We start from the raw sequence: 27,976 nt of genomic DNA on the forward strand, positions 1-27,976 counted from the left end.
CTCTGGTGGATAGACAGCTGTAACGTGTGCAGTTGAAATATTTAACTGCGGTGCTTTAGCGGCGTTACAGTTCGATGCATCTAAACGCTTCTCGTGTCATCTGCAGCAGCAAAATCCTGAAAGCTTTGTCTCCCACATACTGCACAGTGCATATGGTACCAATTGAACAGTTTTCAGAATAGGAAGAGAGGGAACTGCATTATCACTCGTTCTAGTGTGGTAGTTGCCATGGAGATGAGTGTAGGTGGTGTACTGTGCTGTACTCCTTCCCTTGTCCTCTCCCCTCTTCCTTTGCCCACCCTCTCTGTTCTGCTGTCTGCAACATCCGCGTAACTTTCATTCCTTTGTATTTACTTAAATATTGCTGCTTGGTTCGTTTCCTGGCAGATCTGCATCCCCGTGTTGGGCAACACGGCGTCTTTCAGTTTGAAGCCCCAATCCTCTCGAATGCGTTGTCTGTAGTTTAACCAAAAATACACAGGAAACTGACCAAGCGTTGAATAGAAATGCTTTTAAATTCTTCTCAACATCGGTTGCTTTTCAATATGCCTTTATTCTATGGATTTAATTCTTGCTGACCATTCAAGTTCTTATACACTTTGTCAATCTTTTTTTGCAGAACAGCTATTCCTTTATCAGTTTCCATGGCGATGTGTGTATATGTGTGTGTGTGTGTGCCTGTGTGAGTGACTGAGTAAAGGCTCAGTGTGTAAGAGTGGGGATGTGTCATTTCCAGTTTATATTTTTGGATTATTTTGTGATAGATCATGTGCAGCCAGTGTCCCAGGTTAGTCTTAGTCAAACTCTAGCATTCAGGTATGAAGTACAGACCTGTGGGTTTATGTACTCACTGAAATCAAGCAAATGGTCTGTTTTCTATTTTATTACAGCAGGTTTATGCTTTTTGTCACTATGTTAATATGCAGATCTAATGTTTTCATCATTATTTTAAATGTGTCCCCTTACTAAAAAAGGTTATTATAGCTCATGTGCTTTATATCCATCTCATCTTTGCAAAAAACCTAATCAGGTTAGAGCTTCTTTAACAGGGATTTATGTAACACCTTCCTTTTATATGCCCACGAAATGATCTGTGACACATTCAGGATTTAACAATTAGCAGCACACATTTATGTAATGTGTTTACATAGCGGATATCACAAGTAAAATGCTGTCACCCAGGACAGTTGCTCCTGACGAAGCATGTCTTTATACATAAAGTTTTGTTTGGCAGCCATTTTTTTAGTGACCACGATGAAAAACAACCATAGGCTGTTAGCATCCAGGTAAGTCGCCACATGGTTTCAGCTGTTCTGAACCTCCTTCCAACTTAAAAAACACAGATGCACGTTTTAATAGATGTAATCACAAAGATTAAGACAAGCCAATGTACAAATACAAAAACTTTCTATTTTTGCACTAATTGTGAAGCAGTTCTAAGACACGAGAAGTTAAATTAATTAAGCTAGTGCCAAGTTGCATCATGGGTAATGTTTTGGAATTTTACACGAGAGTAAGATGCATTAAAAGTGACTAAAGTGGTTTTATGGGAGGCAGCTTCTTTTCCTATTTAAGGTAGGTGTGGTGGTGAAGGGGTGGTCCTGCAAAATTAATAACGAAAATAAATATATAATGCACAAAACGTGAACAAAGTAAAAAAAACTACTGCTAGCCCTGAGGAACTTATCAGAACCGCGTTGCTGACGCAGAGGAAGCTGTTACCGTCCATTCATTTTCATACGTCAACAGCTGCCGAGACGCACTGTCTTATTAAAATTAATACATGTAAGTTTGATCAAGTGCATCGTCTGACAGGTCTCGGGGCTATAATAAGCACCGCTTTCCCACCTTCTGCCCGGCTAAAAATACACGGGAATTTCAGGTGTGCATGCGGGAGCTTCATTAAAAGTGCAGCCTCCTACTGTAATAGCCGGGTCGTGTTTGAGACGGCGCGCTGCATATTCACGAGGTAACTTAAATGAACTTTACTCCTCGTGCCCGCCGTGATTATTCGGCTCGGTGGGCGGCCAGGTCCTTTATTTTCGGGTATTTTAAACTCCGGAGGTGCTCCAGCGCAGGGCGGTCTCGCCAGCCTTCGGAGGCGTTGGTTTCTCTTTCTGTCTATCTTACGCACTATCTCCGCCCTTGGGGGGGAGAGACTTCGCCGTTCACCGAGCCCCGTTTTTCACGCACTGCCGTTAAATCAAAATTAGGCGTGACGGACCGCGAGAGCGCAAGGGGACTCGGCGTCAAACGCGTTTCTGGATTATGGGGGCATCGTTAAGCCGCGCAGTGTGAACTGCGGACGCCTCCCAAGATTCAATGTCCCGAGCCTCGAACCCAGGAGCACGTCCGAACGTGCGCGAATCAGAGATTGTTCAGGTGCTGCTGCATGTATTCGCCTGTAAATACCTGTAGGACGTTTGATCTTGACTCGTGCGCGCGCGCGCGCGCGTGTTTTAGTGCGCGCTGTGTGCAGTAGGTGCGCGTTGCTCAGAGATGCCATAGCCCCGCAGGCTTCACCGCCACTGTTATTCCCGTTTCTCGCCCGCTAATCGTTATGATTAATGCGCTCCGTGCTGTAGTCGCATCCGAACGCAATCCGTGCTGCATCATTACGCGTTGCCGAGCGCCGTTGTGAACGTCAGGACCGAACGATGAACTGATCGCTGCCGGGGGGAGGGAGGGGGGGGTCGCCGTGGATCGTGCTAACCGGAGTTCATATTATTCCCACAGAATACAGCGACGCAGGGGCTGTTTGAAGTCGCACGTGCCCGGGACCAACAACTAAGATGACAAAATCCACCCCCAGGAGAGATTGGTGTTTTTATTATTACCGAGGAAGCCGCGCTGGGACCACGTCTCCATTCCTGGATTGCAGCAGAGTTGGAGGAAAGGGAGCGGAGGCAGAAGACAGGGAGGAGAGGCAGAGGAGCGCCGCTGATGGACAAGCTGTGGCTTCAGTGATGGACTGAGCTGAAGGCGGAGGGGAGCCCCGTCACCGCCAGCTTGACGTTTTCCCTTGCGTGCGAGCATGTTCGGACACACTGCAGCGTGAGCGGAGACGCCAGAGGAGCTGCCCACTTTGAACACAACTAATTGGCCTAATGAGTCTAACACGCCGGCCTCTTATTTGGAAACCGTCTCTCAGGTCCGCACAAACTGATTCTACCTTCGTCCCGGAGAGCGAGTAACCCCGGAGCCTCAGCCTCTTCCCCAAGTGCCGCCACAGATGTGATTACTGTCAAGATTTCCTTCCGCAGGAAGTCCCGAGATTTTGGGTAAGTGCCGCCTTTGAAGGTGTGGGTGGAGGGAGTGAGACTTCGCATGTACAGCATATACGGAGAAGTGTTGGCGACACATGCCTTCGCCGGCGGAGGTGCCAGAGCTGCTCGTCCACCTCGCAGCCTGGACGGGCGCCTGCTGCACAGACGCTGACACCGCTCAGGTGTCCGGCACCAGCAGCACCGGTTGGCTGAGCCCCAACCCGTCCGCAGGTGATGCATTGCAGGGTGGATGTCAGATGCCTTCAGTAACTGGTCACATACTGGTTATGTGTTATGGTTTGTACCTATGAGGCCTAGTGTCATGACGGGGGTCATGTGAGAACAAGCATGTGACACCTGGTGCCGCCCACTGAGTTTTTTACCTTAAGTCTTTGTTTAGGTGGAGTTGGTGGAAGAACCCAGTTCTACTGGGAGTCAGCTGTTCTCGTCAGCAACCCTCCTTTGGCATTTTGCAGCGGTTTCACTGATACCTGTGGTTTGCTAATTAGCCGTCTCCGGGTGTTCGGTGCACAACACCTGCACACGCTGCACTGGGGTTTGTGCATAATGAGACGTTAGGAGAGCATTCTTCACGTATGCTATTAAAAATAGTTCCCTTTCACAGAAATAGACTGTGATGTGATGTGACAAACGCGGAACTTCAAATCCGTGCATTCAGGTCCGAAAAGCTTGTCCTGTTCTTCACCGTCTCATCTGGCAGGAACCGATGGACGCAGGCGGCTGCAGATGTCGCGATGACACGATCTGTGGCCGACGTCTTCACGGCCCATTGTGCTGCACAGTAGAATCCTGTGCCCCCCACCCCCCCGTTTTAATGTGAAACACATAATGCAGTGGAGAGCGGAGTTAATGAATGTCTGGGGCTGCACACTCGATGGAGCCAGATAAGTTTGCCTCAGTCTGACTCATTGCCCCCCGCAGGATTCCCCCGTCCTCCTCCACGTGTGAGCAGGACGTCCGCGCTCTCCATGTTATTTTAGCTGAAATAGGAAGGCGTGAGTCACAAGTGTCTATTAATCTTTGGACTCGGTGCCGCTCGGCCAGAAGCATTGGTTCTTACACTGGAGGGGGTTCCTCCTGCTGCCAAATGCCCCCCCCCACGACAGCGTCCTCCTATATCTATTACTGGAGCCCTTGTATTGTTTGGCCCATTATCGTTTTCTAATGAGCCAACAGAGAGGGCACCAGATATTTTTACCCTTTCGGTGACTCTTCTTTAACGCAGGCCTCTGTTCCCACTTAACACAGTCTAAAAATGCACTTCCTCCTAATACTCATGTTTTCACTGGTGGCAGCCAGAAACTTTTCTTTCTGTCCTCCCCCTTAGTGTTTTCCAACATGGCTGCCAGGCAGTCAGACTAGTTGCAGCGGAGACAAACAGTTATTTTAAGGTCAATCGACATGAGACGTCTCTGCTGCAGACCAATAATCAAATCGCCACGTTTCCCAAATGCTCAATAAAATATGTATTAGCTGCTTTATGCTGTTTTTCTCACACCGGCGTGTCTGTAATGCTCATCAATTAATCATGGTAACAGCTTGTGGTTAAGCAGCACCTTGACATTTAGTCTTCTGGACCATAAAGGGCAGCAGCCATACATTATAGTCACTGTGTATTGAGATGAAGCATAAATGTCCAGAAACGTTCCCCAAGTTGCTGCTTTGAGATGAGACTTTTTTGCTTGTTTATTTTATTTTTTTAACCCTCTAATACTTTTATTTGTACTTCGCCAGTGTCCTGAACTAAAACCTGAACTTGTCTGTGCCACGTAGCTGCATGGACACATCTTCAAAGTCGTGGCTGCCGCATCAGGGTCAGTTTGGCTTGGTTGGTCAGGCGGAGGTTTGCTGTGGCGGAGCTGGAGTTTTAACCCCAAGTGAGTGCGCGGAGCTCCTCCCTGTGCTTTCTGTAACCTCCCAGTCTCTTTCCCCCGTGTGTTGTGCGCTTATACGACTTTTCTATGTTGTATATGTTTTTTTTAAATGTTCCCCTTCAAGCTGCTGTTTTCCCTGGTGCCAACGGTTAATCAAAGGGTTTAACGCGCGCTGCCTCCCAGTTCTCCTCACTTCCGTGACGCCTCACAAAAGCACCTCAGTAAATTGAGGATTTTTCTTTTCCCACTCAATCCTCCGCCGGCGCCTCGTTCACCTTCTGAGCCCCGCTCCGTCACACTCCCAGAGTTTTATTTTGACATCTTCCAGGTTTGATAGTGCCATTTGCCTTCTCCTCCGCCTTTAATGCGCTCGCTCTGCGCTCGAGTCCGACTTCTCTAGATGAAAGCGTCCGTCTCTGCTTCCTACAGGGGCAGGAGGGGGAATAACTTCACTTACTGTCGCTGTTCCTTCAGTCAAAATATTTAAAAAACATTTCATTCACCAAACTAGAAGCACTTGATACTCTAGAGTTGTAAACCATCATCCCCTATGATGTGAGATAATTCTGGAGCACCTGTGCAGTCGTCTTCCGCTGCCGTCACCGTTCTCAGCTCTTTAATTTGGCCGTGCTCATTTACAGGTACAAGCAATAATGCGTCTAAATACGTTAGTAAAAACGCAGGCAGCAGCGCGATGGAGAGCGGCGCACAAGCCACGAGCACGTTCCTATGGTAACTGGGCCACACTCCTCTTGGCTGGAGCGCGCGCAGGCAGAAGGAGCGGCGGCTCGGCAGCAGCGCAGGAGAGCGCACGTGACGGAGCGACTCCAAATGGTTAATTCGGGTTAACGGCCTCGGGTCCTCCCCCGCTCGGAACGCGTTTGGGTTCTAAAACGTCCCGTCTCCGCACCTGGAGCTCAGCTGGCAGAACGCTAGAAGTCACTTAGTCCAAAAATATCTCGCAGGTTCTTTCCCGCGGCTTCCTCACTCCCACACCGGCCTCGCTTCCTCAAACCCTCCATCCACCCCTGCTTCCACGTTTCCTCACTGATATAAAGTAATATCCAGCAGGCAGTTTAACTCCATCACATGTTTGAAAGCATCCGCCGTCGAGCAGGCGACGCTCTAAATGTCAGCGTGTACATGTCTCTGCTCCGCATTAGCAGTGTCATTCCCACTTGTTTTTTAAATCTCGCGTCATAATTAAACTGTGTCAAGCGCCCTGTGGCAGCGCCGCCGGCCTGTCAGCGGGCCGGGCCGGTTCCGCCGCTGTCAGTCACGCCAGGCTTACTGTTTGGACAGCTGACTGCTAATGAATGGCCTTAACTTTCTGCACACATTCTCCCTGTTTGGGTTCTTGAGCAGCTGCAGTGTCAGATAAACCACCTTTGATCCACTGTACTCAGTAATTAGCATTTCCTTTCTTGAACGAGCGTTCAAGTTGGGTGTTGACTTAATCAGTCCACCTTTGCATAAGTAAGCAGAGCTAGTCAGCTGCTGTGCTAGTCATTATGTGAACGGCAGATGATTACAGTCAAATCCAGATTTTTAAAAATGAAAACACACTTGTTTTTGTTAAGTACATGAACTTAATTACAGATTAATTACAGTTAATTGTTTGACAGATTTTGCAATGGTATTTTGTACATAAAATGAAACCAGTGCTGATATTTATGTATTTAATACTTCACTAGAAAAGTAGAGCAGTCGCCAGGAACAGTATTTACTATTTGGAATATTGTAATGACAAAGGCGTCCATATGACATGAAGGCGACATCTGCCCCAACAGGCCTGTGTGTGAGTCACCAGAGGCTCCAGACTGGACGTAACAGTGTTGTCTGTTACTGGAAACTCCAGCCACTCAAAGACAAACTGGGCTGTACCATCACCGTAGTACAGTCACGGACCAATCAGCGCTAATCGAGTATTAATGTGCACCAAGGCTCAACAGGACCCAACAGGAAACAAGGCTATCGACCAAGGATGATTTTAACGATGATGATGATTTTGTTAATTTTAGCAAATGAAATACACTGAGATTTCACAGCTGTTGAGTCAGATTTATTGTTTATATTCTCTAAGAGCTGAGAGATGGCACATTGTATAAAAATAAACCATGTCTAATTTTTTAAAACTTAATCTGTGAAAAAAGTCAGTATTTTATTAAAAGCCATAGTTTCTAAAGGTGTATTAATAGAGAGCTTTATGGTAAAGGTTGAGTATGTTTCTCCAACACCCACGTGCACTCTTCCTCTTTCTGTCTTTCTCTTCCTCAGTTAGCTAGAGGCTGTTGCCGCCCACACACTCCGTCCTGACAGCGATTTACATTCAGAGTAGCCCATGTGAAAACATCCGTGTGTTATGTCACGTTCGCTCGCATCACCACACGATAGCTGGTGACCGTTCCGGTGGAACCTGCGATCCGTCCGTCTGCAGGGCCATCGATTCAAACCCCACGTGACACACGGCGCCGCCACTGCCAGCCTGGTCCTGTTCTCCGGGCGAAGGAGCCGATGGAGCCCTTCGGTTCACTCTCAGGAAACACGGCACCGTGCTATTTAGTGGTTTTCATCACCTTTATTATGCAGTTGTGTGCCAATATCTACAGTTCAAGTAGAAGCCCTTGGAGTTGTTTCCATGGATACCAAACAATTAGCTGGGATTCAGAATAGAACCTGGAGAGTAGCCTATTTACAGGCTCTGGGAGCGAGGAAATCATAGGATGACAGTGTCTTAATTCTCTGTTGCAAAGAGAAAAAGCGGCTCCTCTGGGTGATTTCTAAAAAAAAAAGCCCAACAGATCAATGCCAGGCGAAAAAAGAGGAGCAGCTGAGTATCAACATGAAACGCGATCGGTTTTCAGCTGTAGGAAAGCAAGCGATGGAAGAATCAGGGACATTTAATGCCACACTTCAAAGACTTTTAAATGCATGTAGATGCTAACGCTAGCTTTGGCCCCCAGGGCTGCTGACCTCTGACCTCACCTCATGCTTGCATGCAGGGCGCTTATTTTTGTTCTCCTTCCTCCAGATATATGGTCAGTAGCAGCAGATCAGTCCTACTGTACCAGTGAAGCTTTCACTTGGCAGTAGCTGCAGTAGCTGATGCCAAGAGCGTTCAACTCGATGGTTTTCACATTGGTCAAAGGAACGTGCTAATTTAAAAGTTGTTATTCGTTTTATCCCACCAGCGTTTGGTGACAATACCAGAGCTAGAGTGTTTGAATCACTGTGCAAAATGGAGACGGGGGTGACAATAGCCAGGGCTGGAGGCAGACGAGGGAGGAGGACAGATTTGTCCAGATTGTCCCATAAATAAGATGCTCATAGATCCGGGCATCGGAGCGACACGGAACGTACTGTGTTGCCTCCGTTCTGCTGTTTGAACGTGTCTCTGTGGGTAAAGTGGGAACATCAGTCACAGTGACGGATCCTCCCGCTCCCCGGCGCTGACCCGTCTTTTTTAGTCACGTAGAGGAAGCATCCCAGCTGATTCCCCTGAGACAGACGCTCATACGTTTATAGATCCATCGCCGTGTTCCAGCGCTCGCACAGGCCCAGAGTCGGAGTCAGACGCAGAGCACGATGAGTCAGAGTCCAGGGCAGCCGCGAACCGGGTTCCACCGGCCGTGGGGGCGACCGGTACCGCAGCGGCTGTTTCAGTGTTGTTCTCTGTGTTTGACGCTGTCCGTGCTGCTCAAACCCGCTCCTCTGCTGTGTTGGTGTGATGGGTTTGTGTCTGTCATGACTTCTGATGCCGTTTCCTGTTCTGTGTGTGACCGATGCAGCTACTACTGCAGGTATTGAGGCAAAGTGGGTTCATGAAGGGTGTGAAAGACCTCACACACTGTTTTCTGTTATTGCACGGTCACATTTATTAACAGTTACCCCAGACATTTCTATAATTCTCTTCATACACTTTATTTTTTAATATCTGATAAGAGTCATAGCCCTTTTAGTATAGTGACACAATAATTGTCATTCAAACTTAATATAAGTAAGCTGTGAGGCTGCCTGTGCAACTGTTACCTCACACTTCATCCATTTAACCTCTCTCCTGCTATTTCAACCTTTTTCATCAGCCTTACACATTTTAATCTCTTTTGGCACCAGATCTGGCTCATAAAAAACAGAAAAGTTAATAACTTCTTATTATTCTAGTCCTATAATTGGCTGCCACATTCACGTCGCTGCGCCGTGTTTGCTCTAAGCTGCCTTAATTCCTGAATGCAGTGTGAAATAGACACCAAATTGGTAGAAACAAGCAATTTTTCCTCCAATTTTACTTTAGCCGTGTTTAGTTTAAGAAGGAGCTGCAATGAAATGCAGATCCAGACATTCATATTCAGTTTACACCTTATGTTCTGCAGTGGATCTCTATCGGTGTGCTTTGAATTATTTATTGATCATTTTCTTTGGCACACTTTCATCGCAGACCAATCTCGCAGGGCAAGTTTTGCCTCTGCAAGACAGTCAAGCATGGAAACGCCTCCCAATGCCACCCCACAACCCTTCCGACAGCCGGTGAGTACGCTGGCGCTCCCAACGTCTCCAACAACACACTTTACACTTGGGCTATGTTGGGTTATTGTAAATAAGCAGTTCTGTGCATATGATGCCTGAATGAGCCTCATAATAAGTTTAACCGTATCATTTTCTAGCTCAGTGCGCTGCTGAATTACAGATATTTTATTGAATTCTGCACTACAATGTGTTTTATGCTGCTTTCCCGTTGTGTTTTGTTAATATTATTTTCTCTTTGTCGGATCTGCAGAGTTTTCTCAATCGAAGGTTGAAGGGTTCCATCAAGAGGGCCAAGAGTCAGCCCAAACTGGACCGGACCAGCAGCTTCAGACAAATGATTCTGCCCCGGTTCCGTAGTGCCGACCAAGAGCGGTGAGTAACCGTTTCGTGACACCAGCCGACCTTTTCAGCATCACACGCTTTGTCCAGTCTCTGCCTGCGTGAGGGCCCGAGCCTCGTGGGCCTGTGGCCTCTTCCCAGCATGCCTTGGGCCAAAGCTCTGGCGCCTCCTGTGGCAGGTTGTTAGATTAGCAGCGGTGTAGTAAATAAATATGTACTTGTGTGTTGGTGAGCTTTGTTTTCTTACGATGACACATATAGTACATGTGACTATATACTTAGCTGGGATGCGGCTTTGAGCTTCAGACACTACTCAACCATCAACAATGGAGTCTGCTCCTGCTCGCGGGGCTGACATAAGGCTTTGTGTACAGGCTTATTCTAGTGGTATGTACAGTAAAACTCCTGCTTAATATCTTTTCAGTACTACTGTAGCTTCAGGGTTGCTTCTGATTGTCTAGTCACTTGGGCCATTGCTTTTGATTGAGACATGTAAATCAATTCTGAATATGGTTTATTTTTTCTAGCTATGGTCTTATTACATCAGCTCTGTGCAGGATCAAGTAATCATTGTGTCTTTATCACAATTAACAACTTTGGGGACTCGGGCTGCGGATGATGAGATCTCTTTTTGGCCAAGTCTTAAAAAATGAAATAAAAAAAGAAGCTAAAAATTTCAGAAGGGAAAGCCTCCCTCATAAACCTTAAGAGGGGAGTCTCTTACACTGGCTGGTTGGTGAGTGCATATTTTTAGCGAGTGGCGTTTTTTTTAAAGCACATTTCTACATTTTAGGAGAAAACCCACATGCTGCTGCTCGGCTTTAGGATAAACTCGGGGACGTGTGAGGAAGTGTGTAACCACTACTTAGGAAGTGGCTCACGAGGATCACAGAAAGGGGAAAGTGTAAAAAGTTCACACAGCTGCTTGCTTTGAATATAGTCAGGGTTTAATAGATTACCATTAAAACCGATGGATGTTTGTTGTGCACAGATGTGCAGTTAGATGGTCAAAACATCTAGGTCTAATTACTGAACTAGTTGTGTCCACGTTATGAAGTGCCCTTTTCCTGGCTTCCTAAAGGATTCGTGGGATCAAGAAGCTGTAAAACATTAACTTGAATGTCTAAAATTTCCACTGAGCAAACAAAGAGCACTTCGTTGTTTACGAGGAGCCTAACGACATCTTATCAGCCTCCCTGATTAAAGCACATCCCTGCTGAATGAAGAACCCTGCCTTCAGTAGTTCCTTCACAGATGGTTTGAGCTCGTGCTTTTCCCCCAGAACCTTCAGACATTAAAGAGCAAACTCGTCTGAGTGTTATTAATAGTAACAACACAAAGCGGTGCCTTCACTGCCATCAGGGCTGCGAGGCGTTTAAAGTCAACTAGAAATTGATTTGGAAGCTGACTGTGGATAGCATCACTACCGAGGGGAGAAATCCGTGTTTAGTACATAAGCAGATCACAGAAAAGAGCAGCAGATTTTATGCAGCGTTCACACCATCCAGTCACGACGCACAGACGGGACAGGAAGTGAGAATTTAATGCTGACGGCACTTTTCCTTCCAGCGGCAAGAGGCCGATAGCAGACGTTTTTGTGCCAGATGTGGACGTCCTGCGCTCATTTCCGGATGCAAAGACGGTTTGCGCCCGAAAGGCAGGAGCAAAGTGTGTAGACGCACCCGTGGGGTTCTGCAGCAGCGGGGAGGGTTTAATGCTGCTGGGGTGAAGGAGACCAGAGCCCCTCCACCCGCCGCCTTCACAGCCTGCTCCGAGTTCTGCCCACACACATGCTTAATTCACTCAGTAGTGTTAAGTTGACTTTGCTATAAACCCTCAGCATCCAACTTCACACTCTAGCTTTCCAGCACAGCTGCTCTACCTCTGCTGCCAAGTCGCTTTACCAGAGCATTCTTCATGCGCCGCACACTGCAGTGCAACTGTCAGCTCCTTCATCCAGACACGCTAGACTGCACCTCTGACCAACAGCAACGCTGGCCTGAAATTAGTGCTTCTCAGAATTATGCTGTTTCCTTTGAAGCTGCTGCTTTCCTGCTCCCTTCCTCATTTTCACAAAGTTTAAAGTTAAATATGATGAAGGGATGAAGCAGTAATACACCTGGGCAAATACACTTGAGCTTGAGATGAGATGCTGAGCTTCACACTTCATGACTGCAGCCTCATTTATCCACCAAAGATCACGAGGAATCAGTTTTTAATCTAATTAATAAAAAGAGGAAAAAAATACACTAAACTATTTCTGAAACTAGTTTCAGAAGATTTAAGAATAACTTTGCTGTTTTTTGGGTAATATTGACTTTCTTGCAGAGATGATGCCGCTCCCATATCTGTTCTATCTAAACTCTGCCCATTACGTTATGTGAATTTGCTGCCAACACAACAGGAACTTCCTGCATCTTCATGTCTCCATGATCCTGTAAATCAGTTTACTGGCTGCATTCAATCCGTTTTCTTCACCTTGGTCTCAAAAGGTCAGGCCCCGCTCCCTGGCTGTCGTCCTGTAAGGTGCACGCATAATAGGTTTTAAATGGTTTCCTACACTTCTGCAGTGTTTTTTTTTTTTTTTGATTGGCCTGTTGACCTGCCTTTGCCTCAGACAGACAGCGCTAGCTCACCGCTCTGCTTTAAAGGTTACTCTGTGAACGCCCCACCGTCCTCCATGTCTTTTTATAACGGTTACTGTGTGCAGGTGCTTAACTGCTCCTCTTAGTTTACATTTGCCCCATTTACACAGTAGGGAATACATTTACAATTACATTTTTATTTTTATATAGGATTACATTTCTAGGCAACACTCCAGGCTGTTTCCTAGCGTACAGCATGAGTCACATGAGCCGAGTCAACAGAGCAAACTGCACACACAACTGGAGAAAATCTGGTCGTCTTAACTTTCCCATAAACTCATTATAAAAGGATCAGATTTCTCAATTCACGCTGAAATTGCACGAGTGACGCGCAAGGATTTCGGCTGTGACTCACTTTGTATTGTATAAAAACGGAAATTTAATCACATTTGAATTCTAAAAGTCAATAAATCTTTTCTTCTTTCACCAGGACACGCTTGATGCAAAGCTTCAAAGAATCCCACTCCCATGAGTCCCTACTTTCTCCGAGCAGCGCCGCAGAAGCTCTGGACCTAGTTTTGGATGAAGAAGCTATAATCAAGCCTGTCCACTCCAGCATTTTGGGACAGGAGTACTGCTTCGAGGTGCGTTAAGGCGCTGCTGGAAATGAATTACGACTCTTCGGCAAACATTAAGGCCAAATCATCATTGCCTTTCTCTGCAGGTGACCACCAGTTCAGGAACAAAATGTTTTGCCTGTCGCTCAGCTTCCGAGAGAGATAAATGGATAGAGAATCTGCAACGAGCCGTTAAACCCAACAAGGTAGATCCCATAATATATATATTTTTTTACTTTAACGTCTAGTTTAACACGTTTGTGCGTGTGAGCAACTTTTCGGGCCAGTATAAATAAGGACTGTTATAATGCAGTAATAGAGCTCCCCGTGCTCCTTCCAGGACAACAGCCGGCGGGTCGACAATGTGCTCAAGTTGTGGATCATCGAGGCCCGAGACCTTCCGGCTAAGAAACGCTACTATTGTGAGCTGTGTTTGGATGACATGTTGTACGCACGCACCACCAGCAAACCCCGGACCGACACCGTCTTCTGGGGCGAGCACTTTGAGTTTAACAATTTGCCTACCATTCGTAGCCTTCGCTTGCACCTCTACAAGGAAACGGACAAAAAGAGACGCAAGGTACAGTAAAGGCGATGAGCAAATAGCAGGCGGTAAAAACAACTAAATGTCTTGTTTTTCTCGGCATCCCTAGGAAAAAAGCACATACCTTGGCCTTGTCAGCATCCCCATCTCCAGCATCACGGGCCGCCAGTTCGTGGAGCAGTGGTACCCAGTCATACAGTCCAGTGTTCTGGCCAAAGGCGGCGGCGTCGGGAGCGCCAAAGTCATCAACGCATCGCTGCGCGTCAAGTCCCGCTACCAGACAATGAACATCCTGCCCATGGAGCTCTACAAAGAGTTCGCCGAGTACATTACCAACAACTACCGAACACTGTGCGCCGTCCTGGAGCCGCTGCTGAGCGTTAAGAGCAAAGAGGAGGTGGCGTTTGCCCTGGTGCACATCCTGCAAAGCACCGGGAAGACGAAGGTAAACGAGAGCCGAGGCCTGATTCTACTGCTCCCATCCCCTTCTTATTTCCCCCTGTGCTACACTAAACGGCCAACGGGATCCTTTCGCAGGAGTTCCTGTCTGACATGGCGATGTGTGAGGTGGATCGATTCATGGACCGCGAGCACTTGATCTTTCGGGAGAACACGCTGGCTACAAAGGCTGTGGAGGAGTACCTCAAACTGATTGGCCACAGATACCTGAAGGACGCTATAGGTGAGACCGCTGTATATCAGGACACACATGAAACTCAACGCTGACTCAAAAACTGACTTGTTTTGGAGGAAATGCTGACGTCATGATCTGTACCTGGCAGGTGACTTCATTCGAGCCCTGTACGAGTCTGAGGAGAACTGTGAGGTGGACCCGATGCGCGTCCCTCCATCCGTCCTGGCCGACCATCAGGCAAACCTTCGCATGTGCTGCGAGCTCTTGCTCTGCAAGATTATCAACTCTCTCTGGTCAGTTATGAATCTGTTCCTTGGGCTTGTTGACCTGTGACCAGTCTGTTGAATTATAAGTTCAAGCTTGAAGTCAGACATGACACTGTAAAACACTGAACTGATCAAGTAAAGAAGGGAGAATTATTTTAGAAATAGGTAATTTATTATATTATTTTTTTGAATCAATTTATCTCCATGGTAACATTTTTTATTACAACAGAATCAAACAAAATTAGAGACTGCAGTGAGCAAAACCACTGTAAAGCAGCACATTAAACTCATTCTCCCTCCAGAGCAGTTTATGTTTTATCCCCTGACTCCAGCTCCTGAAAGCTTTGGATAAGCTGCTGGATTTTATCTCTAAGAAAATAACATCACTTTCTTGTTTCAGCATATTTCCGCGGGAGCTCAAGGAAGTGTTTGCCTCGTGGAGAGCCAGGTGCGCCGAGCGCGGAAGAGAGGATCTGGCCGACAGCCTCATCAGCTCCTCCCTGTTCCTCCGCTTCATGTGTCCAGCCATCATGTCCCCCTCCCTGTTCAACCTGATGCAGGAGTACCCCGCCGAGCGCACGTCCCGCACGCTCACCCTCATCGCCAAGGTGATGCAGAACCTGGCCAGCTTCAGCAAGTGAGTGTGTGTCCTCACCTGTCCTCTAATGGCAGATGTGCCGCTCTTTAAATTCTGGCTATTTTTAGCTGCTTGGCTGTTGCCACTTGCTGGGTGGGACACATGTCACCACAGAAATAGGGGCCGGCTTACGACTACAGGTATAAAGTGTTACTCATCCACTTCCAGCATTCATTCACAAACATCTTACTAAAACATCTGTGTTTCAGAAACACATTGCAGCGTACCCTGCAATTGTGCTTTTAATAAATTAGTCCACCTCAGCTTCATATAAATAGTCAAAGACTCAAAAAAAGAGATTCACTGATGTTTTTCATTAAATCCTTTATTTGTCTGTACAAAGTTCTGCTCAGGTCACGCTGTAGGAAGCAGAATAAGTGATTGCCTCGTTTTCATGCTTTGTCATAACCTCTGCAGGTTTGGGCCCAAGGAGGAGTACATGTATTTCATGAATGAGTTCCTGGAGATGGAGTGGGGCTCCATGCAGCAGTTTCTGTATGAGATCTCCAACTTAGACACTGGGGGAAACGCCGGAGGGTTTGAGGGCTACATCGACCTGGGCAGAGAGCTGTCCATGCTCCACAGTTTACTGTGGGAAGTCATGGGCCAACTTAGCAAGGTGGGTGGGAAACACATAATATAATTAAACACTTAATATTTATGAATATGGTGAATAATGTAGTGCAGAGTTCAAAATGTATCTATTTAAAGTCAATTAAAAGAGAGGGGAGCTCGGACTTTAATAACGCTGGAGCCTAAATTGTTAATTTAATAAAACTGTAGTATACTGTGATTATAATGTAATAGAAGTTATAAATATTTAATGCTCGGTCACAAATTTCCTCACAGGTTAACGTGTAATATATGCTTTTACTTCTATGCGTTTCTAATGTTATTTAAATATAGATGATAAAGTGATCATAAACACAGATACAGAGGGGAACTGTGCAAACACAATTAGTAGTTTGAGCAAAGAAGGACGACCTCTTGTGTTTCAGGATGCTATTCTCAAACTTGGACCCTTACCGCGGCTGCTGAATGACATCAGCGTTGCCTTAAGGAACCCGCAGCTTCACATGCCGACAAATCACCAGCCGGACAGACCGAAGGACAGGCTCTTCTCGCGTCCGTCCTTCAATCGGATCAAGTCGTCTGACTTCCAAAGTCTGATGATGCGTGACTTGAACAGGTACCTGATGGTGGATCTGTGTTTTTTTAATTTGAAGCCCAGAGGACGAGGACCAATTGAACGATCACCTATTGCACCTAAATTAATTACGGTTTCACACGAGTTTAATTAACATTAACCCGCAAAAAGGCCAAGAATGAGTGAGAATTGAGTAGTTCCAGCTAAAACACTGGTGTATCTCTAAGAGCCCATAACAGTAATGCTAATGCACCTCTTCAGACTTTTTAAGTATTTTATCAATCAGTAATTGCTAGAACCATCTGCTCCCAGTTACCTCAACCTCTTTTTACAGTGTTTAATTCATTTTAGCACTCAGCTACCGTCAGGGGACGGTTGCTCTCATTATGCCTAATTGTTTAAATAAGAACTGTTTAAGTAAAAGAAAAAGCTGCTGTAACATCAGAGGACTCCAGGATTTTAAAAGGTTCCTCCTACAAATTCCTGTAGGGAAACACAACTTAGTGCAGGGAACGTGTTTTGGAATGAAAATGACTCAATTCAGGCAGGCGTGAAATGACGAAGATTCGAAATGATGCCAAGGACGACACGCCTGCCACGCGTCGTGGCTCTAACCCCAGAGGTGTCAGGCTGTGGGTGACTGACGGGGGATAAAAAAACGGAGCATGTAGTGCCATAAAATCCTGCATACGGGTTCACAGGATGGATGGATCACTTGTCTGAGCATAATTTAAAGCAGAAAATGAAGAATGCTGTCGTTTTATTTCAGGCATGTCAACGTTCCATAGATGTGACTAGAAGCTAGTGGCTTCTCACGTGGGTGTGTACTGATCCCCCGTTTCATTTGAATTGTCTGCAGCTCAATAGACATCTCTCGCCTGCCGTCCCCCACGACCGGCGTGTCGGCTGTGGAGTCGCTCTCCTCCAACCTGAACATGAGGCGTCACGCGGAGCGAGACCTGCGCTCGTCCAGGGAGGTTTTCTACGTGACCCGTCCACCGCTGGCTCGATCCAGCCCGGCGTACTGCACAAGCAGCTCGGACATCACCGAGCCGGATCCAAAGGTAGCATGAGAAACAGTCACATAGCGGCTGTCTGAGGCATTTCTACAACCAAGTGAAGTGTTTAAACCCACATAGAATCCTACCTGAGTGCGTTTACATTAAAAGAAATGATTAGAAAGCAACTCTAATATCTGTGGTATCATATTATATCTATTTTTGCACATATAACTAACAGTTTTTTTAATATTAAGCATGGAATAGAATAGGAGCTTTATTAGCATCGCACCTTTTGAATAACAATAAACCGGACATGAATGCTGGTTGATGGAGCGACAGAGACGTAGATAGGTTCAACATTTTTTAATATTAAAGGGAAACTCTGCTGTTTGCTTTATTTACCTCAATATTTCCAGTGAGTTCAAAGATGGAAGAAATAATAGATAACACACAGTAATTGTAAAGACTCAGACATGAGGAGCTACTGCAACGCTTCCATCAGAGGCAGCACTATACTGTACAACTACTGGACTGTGTTCTACAATGAAGGCTTTCTTGTGTCTGTCAGGTCCACAGTGTGAATAAAAGTGTGTCTATGATGGATCTTCAGGACTCCCGCATGAACAGCATTTCCAACCTGAACTCTGTAGGCGACATGCTCACGTCCTCCCAGGCCTCCATCGCTGGGCTCGGCCACAGCTTCGGCAACCTCGGCGGCCCGCATCGCATGGGAGGGCACATGCCGGCGGGCTCCGCGGGCTCCGGGTTGAGGCTGAACCAGATGGGCCACATAGGAGGACCCACGGAATCCATCTCACAGCAGCAACAGCAGGCGGCGGCCGCCATGCACTTCCCCCTGTCTTTCCAGAACCCGCTATTCCATCTGGCCGCTCAGAACTCGCCGGCTCAGCCTCCTCCCCCCCCTCTGCTCCTCGCCCCCGAGCCCGAGAACGGCCACCCCGACTACGCTCCCGCCTTTGGCAACAGCGCCTTCTCCCGCAGCGAGGACTTGTCGGCCCTGCGGTCACAGAGCAGTCTGGTGCAGCCCAGCATCGTCCACTCGCACAGTTACAGCGATGATTTCACCCGGCAGAATCAGAGCAATGACTACGCCTGGCACCAGCTGTCACTGCAGGTGCAGGTAGGAACCTCTCACTCCTCACACATACTAGGTTTTTATTACTTTTGGCTAAGATGAAACTCTCTGCTTATAGCAGATATAGACAAAATACATACAATAATTAGTAGTATACGATAACTAAGTGTGTAATGTAAGAGCTTCCATGTTAATACTAAACTGACCACCACCACTAGGTGGAGAACTTTACTTTTAAGCTTTTCTTCACATTTAAAATACTCACAAACATTAAGATTTCAGATTGATTTTATTGGTGGAATTTATTGTAGTGATCTTTAATACAGTATGATATTAAAAAACAGGTCAAACCCGAGACTTGATTTGATGTAATGCTACTGTACATTGAGACGTCCTTCATCAAAACCGCAAAAAGAAAATTAACACATTGCGTTGTGTTTGCTTGAGCCTTTTTGTTTATAATAATAACATGGTTGTAACTGCGAGTGACAAATTAAGTCATGTTCATCGTAGCTGATGGAAATCACATGTAGGCTCTGGATTTTGTTCATGGACAAAACGCATGAGCACCTTGAATCAGTCTTTATTACTGCTCTCAATTATGTATATAGCTCATCTCATTGAAGAGTAAAAGTACTGAACGAGATATAAATATTTAACCGGCATATACACGGTTTATTCTTTCCCTTTTTTCTTAGCAGTCCATCAAATTCAATAGAAAACCAGTGCTGTTATTGTTGGATCTATTAATGTTGTGATGTGGTCTGTGACAGCCAAGAACTAGTTGTTTCGTTTTGTTAAAAACACCCAGATAAGTTTTTTTTTTTTTTTTATTTTGGCGCCCAGGCCAAGTTTCCCAAACATAGTTGGAGTTTCGGCGACGATTCTTAGTGTGATTTTGACACCTTGATTGAGTAACAGAGATGTGAGCAGGAATTGCTAAATTCAGATCGGTCAGTGTTTGTCATTTGTTACATCCTTACTTTTCACAAGTACAATATGTGTGTTCAGAAAATCAGAACAAAGTTTGGATCCACACTAGTGCCCGTCTCTCGAGCAGCACAATATTCCAATCTGACAGTGACAAAGCCCTGACGCTGCATCACTGACCTGCTTCCTCTGCTGAGCTGTGCATCGTGTGTGCGCTTGTTCCATCAGGGCTGGAAAGGGGCTCGTTGGTCAGAATGGACCTTAAATATCACAGACTAACACTACAGATATTATATTAGATGTACCTTCCTCATCTGTGCATTGCTGATCTGACATTTACGCTATGAAGATGTTGTTTGAAAGCCTGAGCTAAACCCAAAGCCTCAACATTTCCAGGCAAAATCTTGCACATTTTAATTAAAACTTTTTGATGATGAATAGATTCTCGTATGCATTAAAACATGAAACTAAGTTGATCTTTTAGATCAGGAGCGCACTGCAGGGATGCACTCACGGTCGGCTGATCTATCCCACTGATAAGTTTACTACAGCCTGTCTCTGTAAAATGATAGTGTTTAATGATACTGTCATGTAGTCCTGAGCTATTCCTGTCCTGCTGCGTGGGCCTGAATGGAACAAACATCACAAGAGGCTTCTGTTTTATTAATACAGATGGTGTTATCAGGAAAGTGCCGTGTGAATTAATTATCTATCTATCCATCCATCCATCACTATTGTTATAAAACAATAAATGGTTAATGCCACAAGATATTTCTAGTCATCTGTTAAAAAATGGGGTTCATGTACTACATAATTGGAATAAATCCAGGACGCTTGTGAGCTGGTGTAATGAAGACTTTGTTTGACAGGTGCTTTAATTGAATTCAATTTGGACCACACCATTCATACAGTATGCGGCATCATCCATCGTTTTACGTCTAACTACGGTACTTTTTAAAAAAAAATTTTTTAATGATGACTGTTTCCTTTCTGTCGTCTCCTCTCGCCTCCCAGGAGTCGCTACAGCAGCAGCATCTGATGGGAGTCGCATCTCAGACGGCCACCGGCACCGGCACGCCCGCCTCGTTGGCCACGCCTCCCACAACCGTGCATCCGGTTCGTCAAACATCCATGGCACCGCCGCAACACCTGAAGTCCCAGCGGTCCATCAACACACCGGCCACCGCCACACCGCCCAAGGTTCGCCCGCAGAGCAGGAACCTCCTCCTCGACTCTGCAGACACGAATTTCAGCAGCAGTCAGCCGAAAACGCGCCAGAGTCAGCAGGCGGCGCCGCAGCAGACGCAGCAGCAGCAGCAGCAACAGGACCCACAGTTGTCGGTGACGGACAGTCCGGCTCCGGGACTCCCCTACCAGACCAGCTCGGCCAAAGAGAACCAGGCCCAACCCGCTGCTGCAGAGGAGTCAACAGACACACCCACAAAAAGCGGCAAGAAGCCTTCAACACAACTGCAGCCGCCTCAGCAGCATCTGCTCAAGCCAGTCGTGAACAAACAGGTCAGTCTGACATCTGTAGCACATTTCTATTTAAAGCGACGCCACAAAGCCAACAGTAAACTGGAAAACCTTCCCGCACTGCAGGGTTCCGGTTCGACCTTGAACACACCCGCCCTCAACGAGCGGACGGTCGCCTGGGTGTCCAACATGCCACATCTCTCAGCTGATATCGAGAGTCTGCGGCCAGACCGCGAGGGCCAGCTGAAAGAGTACTCCAAGAGCATGGATGAGTCACGGCTAGAGAGGGTCAGTACATTTTGGTTTTTATATACTCCTTTCAGAGAAAGCACAGTTTTCTTAGTGACTCAGAAAAGTCTGAGGTAAAAATATTTTACTCAACAGTGTATGTTTGTTATTCTCCGAAGTACATCTGTGATGTTATTTCAAGTAAGAAGACAAAAAGGGAGATTTACAGGAACAATTCAAACCACAGAAGCACTATCCTGAAATGTTTAGCTTGGATGTGTAGCATATAAAAGAAATTCCACTTTCCCAATCTGTACAACACTCTCATAAAATTGCAATGATGTTCATTTTATTTATAGTCGGTCACAGCTTTGAGTTCAGTAATTTTATTACGTTAATCTTGTTTTAAGTAGACAAACAGAGAAAACAACAAAACTGAGCGTCTGAACGGCTTCAGATGGTTCTTGGATAATAATCTAATTTTATTCATCTTTCAGGTGAGAGAGTACGAAGAGGAGATTCATTCCTTGAAAGAGCGACTGAAGATGTCTCATCGCAAGCTTGAGGAATATGAACAGAGGCTCCTTTCGCAGGAGCAGCAGACCAGTAAGATCCTACAGCAGTACCAGTGCCGCTTAGAGGACAGCGAGCGCCGCCTGAAGCAGCAGCAACTGGAGAAGGACTCGCAGATCAAAGGCATCATCAACAGGTGAGTTGAGTCCAGTTTTACCTAGTGTCCGTTCAGCAAGATGAGATCTTCTGTGAAGATAAGAAAAAAAAATTAAACCCACAATTATTAAAAAGAAATGTTCTATAATACTATGTCCAGTACAGTCTAATAAATAACTATTTTTTCAATTCATACTAAAAGAATTTTGAAACTTAACTGTTACTGAAGTTCAAGTGTTAAAAGAAAATGAAACATATACATCATGACACAGCTGCAGGGAAAATTCATGTGGTGATCGTTTTTCAATAGGTGGTGCCTGTGCCGGAGCCCAGAGGAGGTTGGCATAGTGTGGTAGAACAGTAGGGTGATGGCAAGCACAAAGGGTTCCCCTAAAATCATAGCAACAGACTGCTATTCAGGGAGCTTTAAAGATAGTTTGGACTTTTGTCTAGATGGTCACTTGGCCCCTTTTAGTGTAGAGGTTGTTATTGTTCAGACTGTGAATTTAAGACCTGGCCATAGAAGTGGTATCAATCTTCTCATCAAACTCTTATGAAAATGAAAACGACTAATATCACCCAAAATGTGCAACTGTCCCTTTTAAATACAAAGAGTCATTAGTCTCTCATTCAGCATTTAGTATATTTCATCTGGCTACGACAGAATGGTGCAAACCTTACCAACCTGCACGCGTCCATTTTATCTAAATGTCTAAATTTGAACTGTCTGCTTTACTGAAGCCAGTTCCGAGTTAAGAGGCTCTGAATGTGCCCCGGCCCATGTCAGGACCTTAATATCATCATATGGCCACAGAATCCTACAGTAAATTTGAAGAACACCGGCTTTGTAATTCTATTCTTGTCAACCGGTTTGTTTGTTTCTATCTCCCTGTTGTCAGACTCATGGCTGTGGAAGATGAGCTGAGAGGGGGTGCCATTCCTGATATTAAGCCTCGCATCCTCACAGACCAGGTTTGTGCCTGTGTCTACATCTTTTATCATCCCTATTCGCTAAACAAGTCATGTCCTAAAACACTTTGCATCATTCTTGCATCATATCCAGGGCCAGTGCAGGGGGAAAGTTTCTTAGCTGTCATACACCTCACCTGCTCCCATCTTCGTAAAAGCACATTCATCTGGAATAACATTTCCCCATTTTCCTGCATCTGTGTGAGCTGAGAATAGAGAAAAAAAACAAGTGATGCTTAAAAATCAAGAGCTGATGCAGCCTAAATGCATGTGCAGAGGTTAATTTAGTTTGTGTGCGCGGAGGAATAGCAAGTCTCCAACACTGAAACGAAATAGTATTTACCACAGAAACATCATTATAGCACGGAGCGCATTAATCATTAGAGAAACCTTGACTGACTCACCAGAGCGTCACAGTAATTCTTCAGGACTCGGCTTCATGAATGCACCATGTGGGCTGGACTGTGACGCAGGTGAAGAGGCTGCGTGTGCTCTGCGTTCATGCCGAAATAACTTGGGAGATCCGTTTTCTCTCCTATAAATGCACCGCCACCTCCTTTCGCTCGGTATCGAGAGCGAACGCACGAGATTGGCTGAAGGTGCAGACCAGGAGTCAAAACGTTCCTTTTATTAATCTGAGATGGTGGTTGTTTGCTAAAGGCAAACTTCCAAACGCCGTAAGCAAAATATAAAGCAATTGTACTGAGTCAGTGTTGATGACTGTTATTTCTTCTCTGTGGGTAAAATCCTGTTAATCAGTGTGTGTGAGCAAGATCAGGTCTTTCCCAGAGAAAAAAAAAGCTTCAGGTTTTGGGAAAAATTCTTTCATTTGCTTTGATGCCAAGGGTCAAATGAGAAGACTGTTACTACTTTCACATCTGTGCTATGGCGGAAATATGAAGCTACTGTAGCGCTAACGGCTAGTTAGCTTAGCCCCAACTTTGTTACCTATAGTAAGACTATCTGTTCTTTACTTCCGAAGTTTGATTCTCTTTTTTTAAATTTAGCCACAACAGCATCAGTAAAGGCCACATTTGTGATTGTTGAAGTTGTTACCTTCAGACAGTCAGGCTAGCTCTGTCTTCTGGAATCTAATATTTATGCTAAGCTAATTCTGCGGTTCAAGCTACATAATCACTGAAGGCATAAATGGTATTGATCGTTATTTCTTTCTCCTAGCAACAACACTAACTATTCATTACGATATATTTAAACATGAGACGTAATGTCACGTTTTGTCTCTCTCTCTCAGTCTATCAGCCAGATCTATGGTGGCCACCCAGGATCCTGACTGCCAGTTCCAAGGTGACTAGAGGTCGCGATGGTCACCAGGGTATAAGAAGATAAATGCGTGACAAACATCCCATGAAGACGAAGCTCTGCAGTGACTACTGGAGGTTTCCTCTCAGCATTCTTGACAAAAAGAGAACTTTGCACATATTCAAACTTTGCCTGTACCAGAACTTGACAATCAGTTTACCGTGAGGACCAACGTGTGCAGTAAATCTTCCGCACAGGTTGACTAAAATAAGCCAGTTTCACAGCAATGGCAATACTTAAAGCTAATAAGTTTCTTTATTTAATCAAGATGGAGAAGACGTGTAAAACACTAAGGATGGCGATGGATTGGTGATTATCCCTGCTACAAGCAGCAAACTCACTGGTGGCTGCAGACAAATTTCAAAGGCTTTTACAAGCACAATTTTCCCCAGTGGTGACGCCTGTGACAAGCAACAATCCTGTTGTTCAGTCATTTGCCATCTATGATTCTAAGATGAGGAGCCCAAGCGTAGACGCATACTGCCATTTGATTATGTTGATACTAGACTAGATACTGACAATCTAGTCAAATGGCAGATATTTTCACATACAAGGGGTGGTCATTATGATTTTTGCATCATTTGTAATACACTCATCCCATTTAAATAGAGTCCTGCAAACATTTATATTATAACCGCTTTAAACTGCTTTTACAATATTAATACTGTGTTACATTTTCCTTCGGTAAACAGTGTAAATCCAGAGCTGCAATCGCTTGAATTTCAGTGTATAGAAGTATTTCCTAAAGCTACTAAAAGTTTTTATTAATAGAAATATTTTACAAAATTATGAGATTAAAATATGTATACTAATATTGATAGCACAGTAGAGTGTATATATATTATATATATATAAATACTTTTAAAACAGTGATACAAAGTGCTCCACAAACACTCAAAATACATGTGGGTTTTTAAGGGACACTGCTGTGGAGGAGGTTTGTCAGGTCTGACAGTGTAGCCCTGCATTAGAAACTGGGGGTGTAAAGTTGTCAAAACATGGGTGATTTCCAGGGAAAAGCCTGTTATCAACATATAATCTGTATCCCACTAGTTATACCCAAACCAGGGCCTTTGTACATCTAGAATAAACCTAATGGCTGAATAAGACCACTTCAAGATGTTAGATGTTTTCCCCACATAGGATAAAAATATAAAGTATTAAAGTAGCTTAAAGCATTTTTAAATGAAGGTCATGACTATCTCAGTCCTTCGTTACATTTTTATAAACATTTAAATTTGTTTGTTAGGTTTGCACTTTGTAACACTGGTTTGAAAGATTCTATATAAAATGTTTTAATTACTATGATTGTAAACACAATGTGCAACTGGAAACAAATCATATAGCAAGTAGTGAATTACTCATCTGTTGTGTTTAATGTTCCTAAGGCATAGATGTGCTGCATGTGCTTTTATATGCGAGGACAAGTGAGTCAGTTTGCCGTCAGATAATAGTCTAATTACAAAAAAAAAACAACTTTAAACATGGCTTTCTTATTCAAAGTCAACTTTTTGTAATCCAACCTGCTGAACTCTTCCACTTTTTCCGAAGAGGATGGCATTCAGCCTTTTGCATTATACAACATGAAAGTATTGAGACAGTAATCACTGATTAACAGAGAGAGAACACAGTGAAAACGCCGGATCAGTGCATTTTCCAAGCATGGATGTGTAGTATATGTGCATAGGATTTGACTGCCTTACAGTCTGTGCCACAGGGCCCTAAATAACAAAACCTTGTAAAACTTGTATATTAAATGTAATTTTTTGTAGTCAGGTGATGAATTACTAGGCAGTGTGTTGGTTAACTCTCAATGTTATTCAAATCATTTATTACAACATTCATGGTTGATATAATTTATCTTAGCCTCTTGCCTTTAAGATGTTTTCTTTCAAGAAAAATATCAATGATAAAAATTCATGTTTATGTTACCAGAAAAAGTATAAAATAGCTTAATGTATATCTATAATTATATGTAAAATGTATTCAGATCAAGGGTAGGCCTTCAGGCATGTTGAACCTGTGGTAAAAATGAATTCTTATGTTAACTCTTAATGCTGCAATCCAGAAATTACAGTGCTATGGTGCAACTACATCCATGCGAGGAGAGCTGAGCAACTACCCAGCATAGCACACTTCAGTTTAAGACAAAACAATGTGATTAATGTGTTCAAATAGCTCGCCTGTGCTATGCAACCAAAATAGCAGTGGTGCTTTCAACAATACTGGATTGCAGTTTTAAGTCATACTATTTTAAAAAGAGCAGTTTATATTTTGGCCTGCATTGCAATACAGTATTTTGAAATGTAATGCTGCACTTCTGTTTTTATCTTACAGGAAGCTGCAATCCATAACCCGAAATTGTTGTAAACGCTTAGAAATCGATGATGTGCCCACATGATAACGAACCCTCTCTGTATTAGCTGCAGTGGTACAGCGTGCTACCTCTTAAATTGTGCCCTCATTTACCCTCTCTATTAGTTAAGGCTTCTTATTTTGCTTTTACAGCTCCAAATTATGACTCATTACAAGACACAGTGCGCGGAATGAACAATTTACTTTTTTAGACATTTTGTTTTCAGTAAGTCATTGTAATACAGAGTTGGAAGAGAATTATGGCCACTATTAAAATTTCCTCGCATTTTTGGAGATTCAAATCTGAATAATGTTTTGAATTGAATCATTTTTAAATGATTTGAAATCTGTCTTGTTTCAAAATTCAGAACTTCAATTCAGAATAAAAAATACAGACCAAAATTTAAAGAGTAAGTCACAAGTCAGTTGAAGTAATTAGTGACTCTTCTGTAAGTTCCACTTTTAGTGGCTTGTTCATTGCCATTACCATAAATGATAACCTGTCATCACTGGCCATTTCTCAAGTTTGTACTACCGTAATTAAGTGCCATTACCATTACATGAATACAACTATTTTAATCACGGGATGAGACTGATTGTGTTCCAGGTTTTTGTCAGACTCTCAGGTGTTAGAAAGAACTTTTCATATTTATTGCCAATTGCACAAAATCTACACAATCATTGGCAAACAAATGAAACAAGGAGTCTGCACTAAGGAAGCTACTTGATTTTATTTTGGTTGATTTCTGGCTTTCATCTCATCCATATGAATAGTTCAGTTTATACCTTGTTTTTATGAATTATTTCACTAATACACAAGAACTTTTTGTTGTAAAAAATGTCACAAATGCTCCATTATAATTTAAAAAATGAAACACTTTAGTAAATATTTAAGAAGTGCTTTATGTTAAGAGAATCACTATTTTAGAGGATGGATGAACATTTGTTGACCCATTGGTGAAAATCTGTTGCTTGCAGCTAAAGCGGGACCTTATAAATTGCTATAGCTTGTATATTTTGAGGAAGGTATTTAAGATAGATCTAAATATTATATTTATGTTTCTAAAATGGATGTATAGCATTTTGGAATGAATCAAAGTATTTTTCTTGGCAGCTATTATTCTGCACAATTGATCTACTGTGTCACAAATAAATAGTTGGAGGGATTTCTGACTTGAATTAGGCCTAATGGATGTAAAACCTTAGTTTACTTGACATTTCTTTTGAAATAAGCCATGCCCCATGGATAAGCCATACCCTCCAGTCCCCTGATGTTGTATGGTGGATGTTTAATGTTGGTACATTTATTTATAATGGTATTTATTGTAGGTATGATTGCGCTTGTAATTATTATTATTAGTGTAAGTACATGCAGTTTTGTTTGAACAAAGGGAATGTATTCATTTTTCAGGTGATTTTTTCTGAGTGATTTAAATAAATTATTCAAACCCTAACAGGAGATTTTGTGCTTTTTGACA

At 44.2% G+C, this 27,976-nt stretch overlaps 1 protein-coding gene and 1 long non-coding RNA gene across 10 annotated transcripts in view; one reads left to right on the forward strand and one right to left on the reverse strand.

Moving 5' to 3' along the window:
- The first annotated feature begins 1,271 nt into the window (after positions 1-1,271).
- Positions 1,272-27,952, forward strand: LOC114865359 (ras/Rap GTPase-activating protein SynGAP-like). 8 transcript variants are annotated; one of them, XM_055512943.1, is made up of 21 exons: positions 1,272-1,286; positions 2,737-3,281; positions 5,061-5,164; positions 9,597-9,685; positions 9,936-10,057; positions 13,100-13,253; positions 13,334-13,432; positions 13,546-13,806; positions 13,880-14,215; positions 14,308-14,452; positions 14,553-14,697; positions 15,071-15,307; positions 15,725-15,926; positions 16,306-16,496; positions 17,314-17,518; positions 18,024-18,596; positions 20,496-20,999; positions 21,084-21,245; positions 21,683-21,894; positions 22,754-22,826; positions 24,076-27,952. In XM_055512943.1, exons 3-21 carry the CDS (start codon positions 5,065-5,067, stop codon positions 24,112-24,114), a joined length of 3,849 nt encoding a protein of 1,282 aa, XP_055368918.1. In that variant the 5' UTR covers positions 1,272-1,286; positions 2,737-3,281; positions 5,061-5,064; the 3' UTR covers positions 24,115-27,952. The 8 variants fall into 8 exon arrangements, with proteins under 8 accessions (XP_055368918.1, XP_029022265.1, XP_029022264.1 ...); XM_029166432.3 differs by lacking the exon at positions 1,272-1,286 and adding an exon at positions 1,560-1,575; XM_029166431.3 differs by lacking the exon at positions 1,272-1,286 and adding an exon at positions 1,954-1,969.
- LOC114865363 (uncharacterized) overlaps positions 20,324-27,976 on the reverse strand; it is a 41,361-nt gene continuing 33,708 nt past the window's right edge. The window contains exons 5-8 of one of the 2 annotated variants that reach the window (XR_008696149.1): positions 23,228-23,416; positions 22,961-23,029; positions 21,916-21,944; positions 20,324-20,715 (exon numbers count right to left, since the gene is read on the reverse strand). This is a non-coding gene — a long non-coding RNA (uncharacterized LOC114865363). The remainder of the gene's footprint in view (positions 20,716-21,915; positions 21,945-22,960; positions 23,030-23,227; positions 23,417-27,976) is intronic. The other variant, XR_008696148.1, reaches the window with a different exon arrangement.

Source organism: Betta splendens, chromosome 11 (assembly GCF_900634795.4).
Source record: "Betta splendens chromosome 11, fBetSpl5.4, whole genome shotgun sequence".
Lineage (NCBI taxonomy): Eukaryota > Metazoa > Chordata > Actinopteri > Anabantiformes > Osphronemidae > Betta > Betta splendens.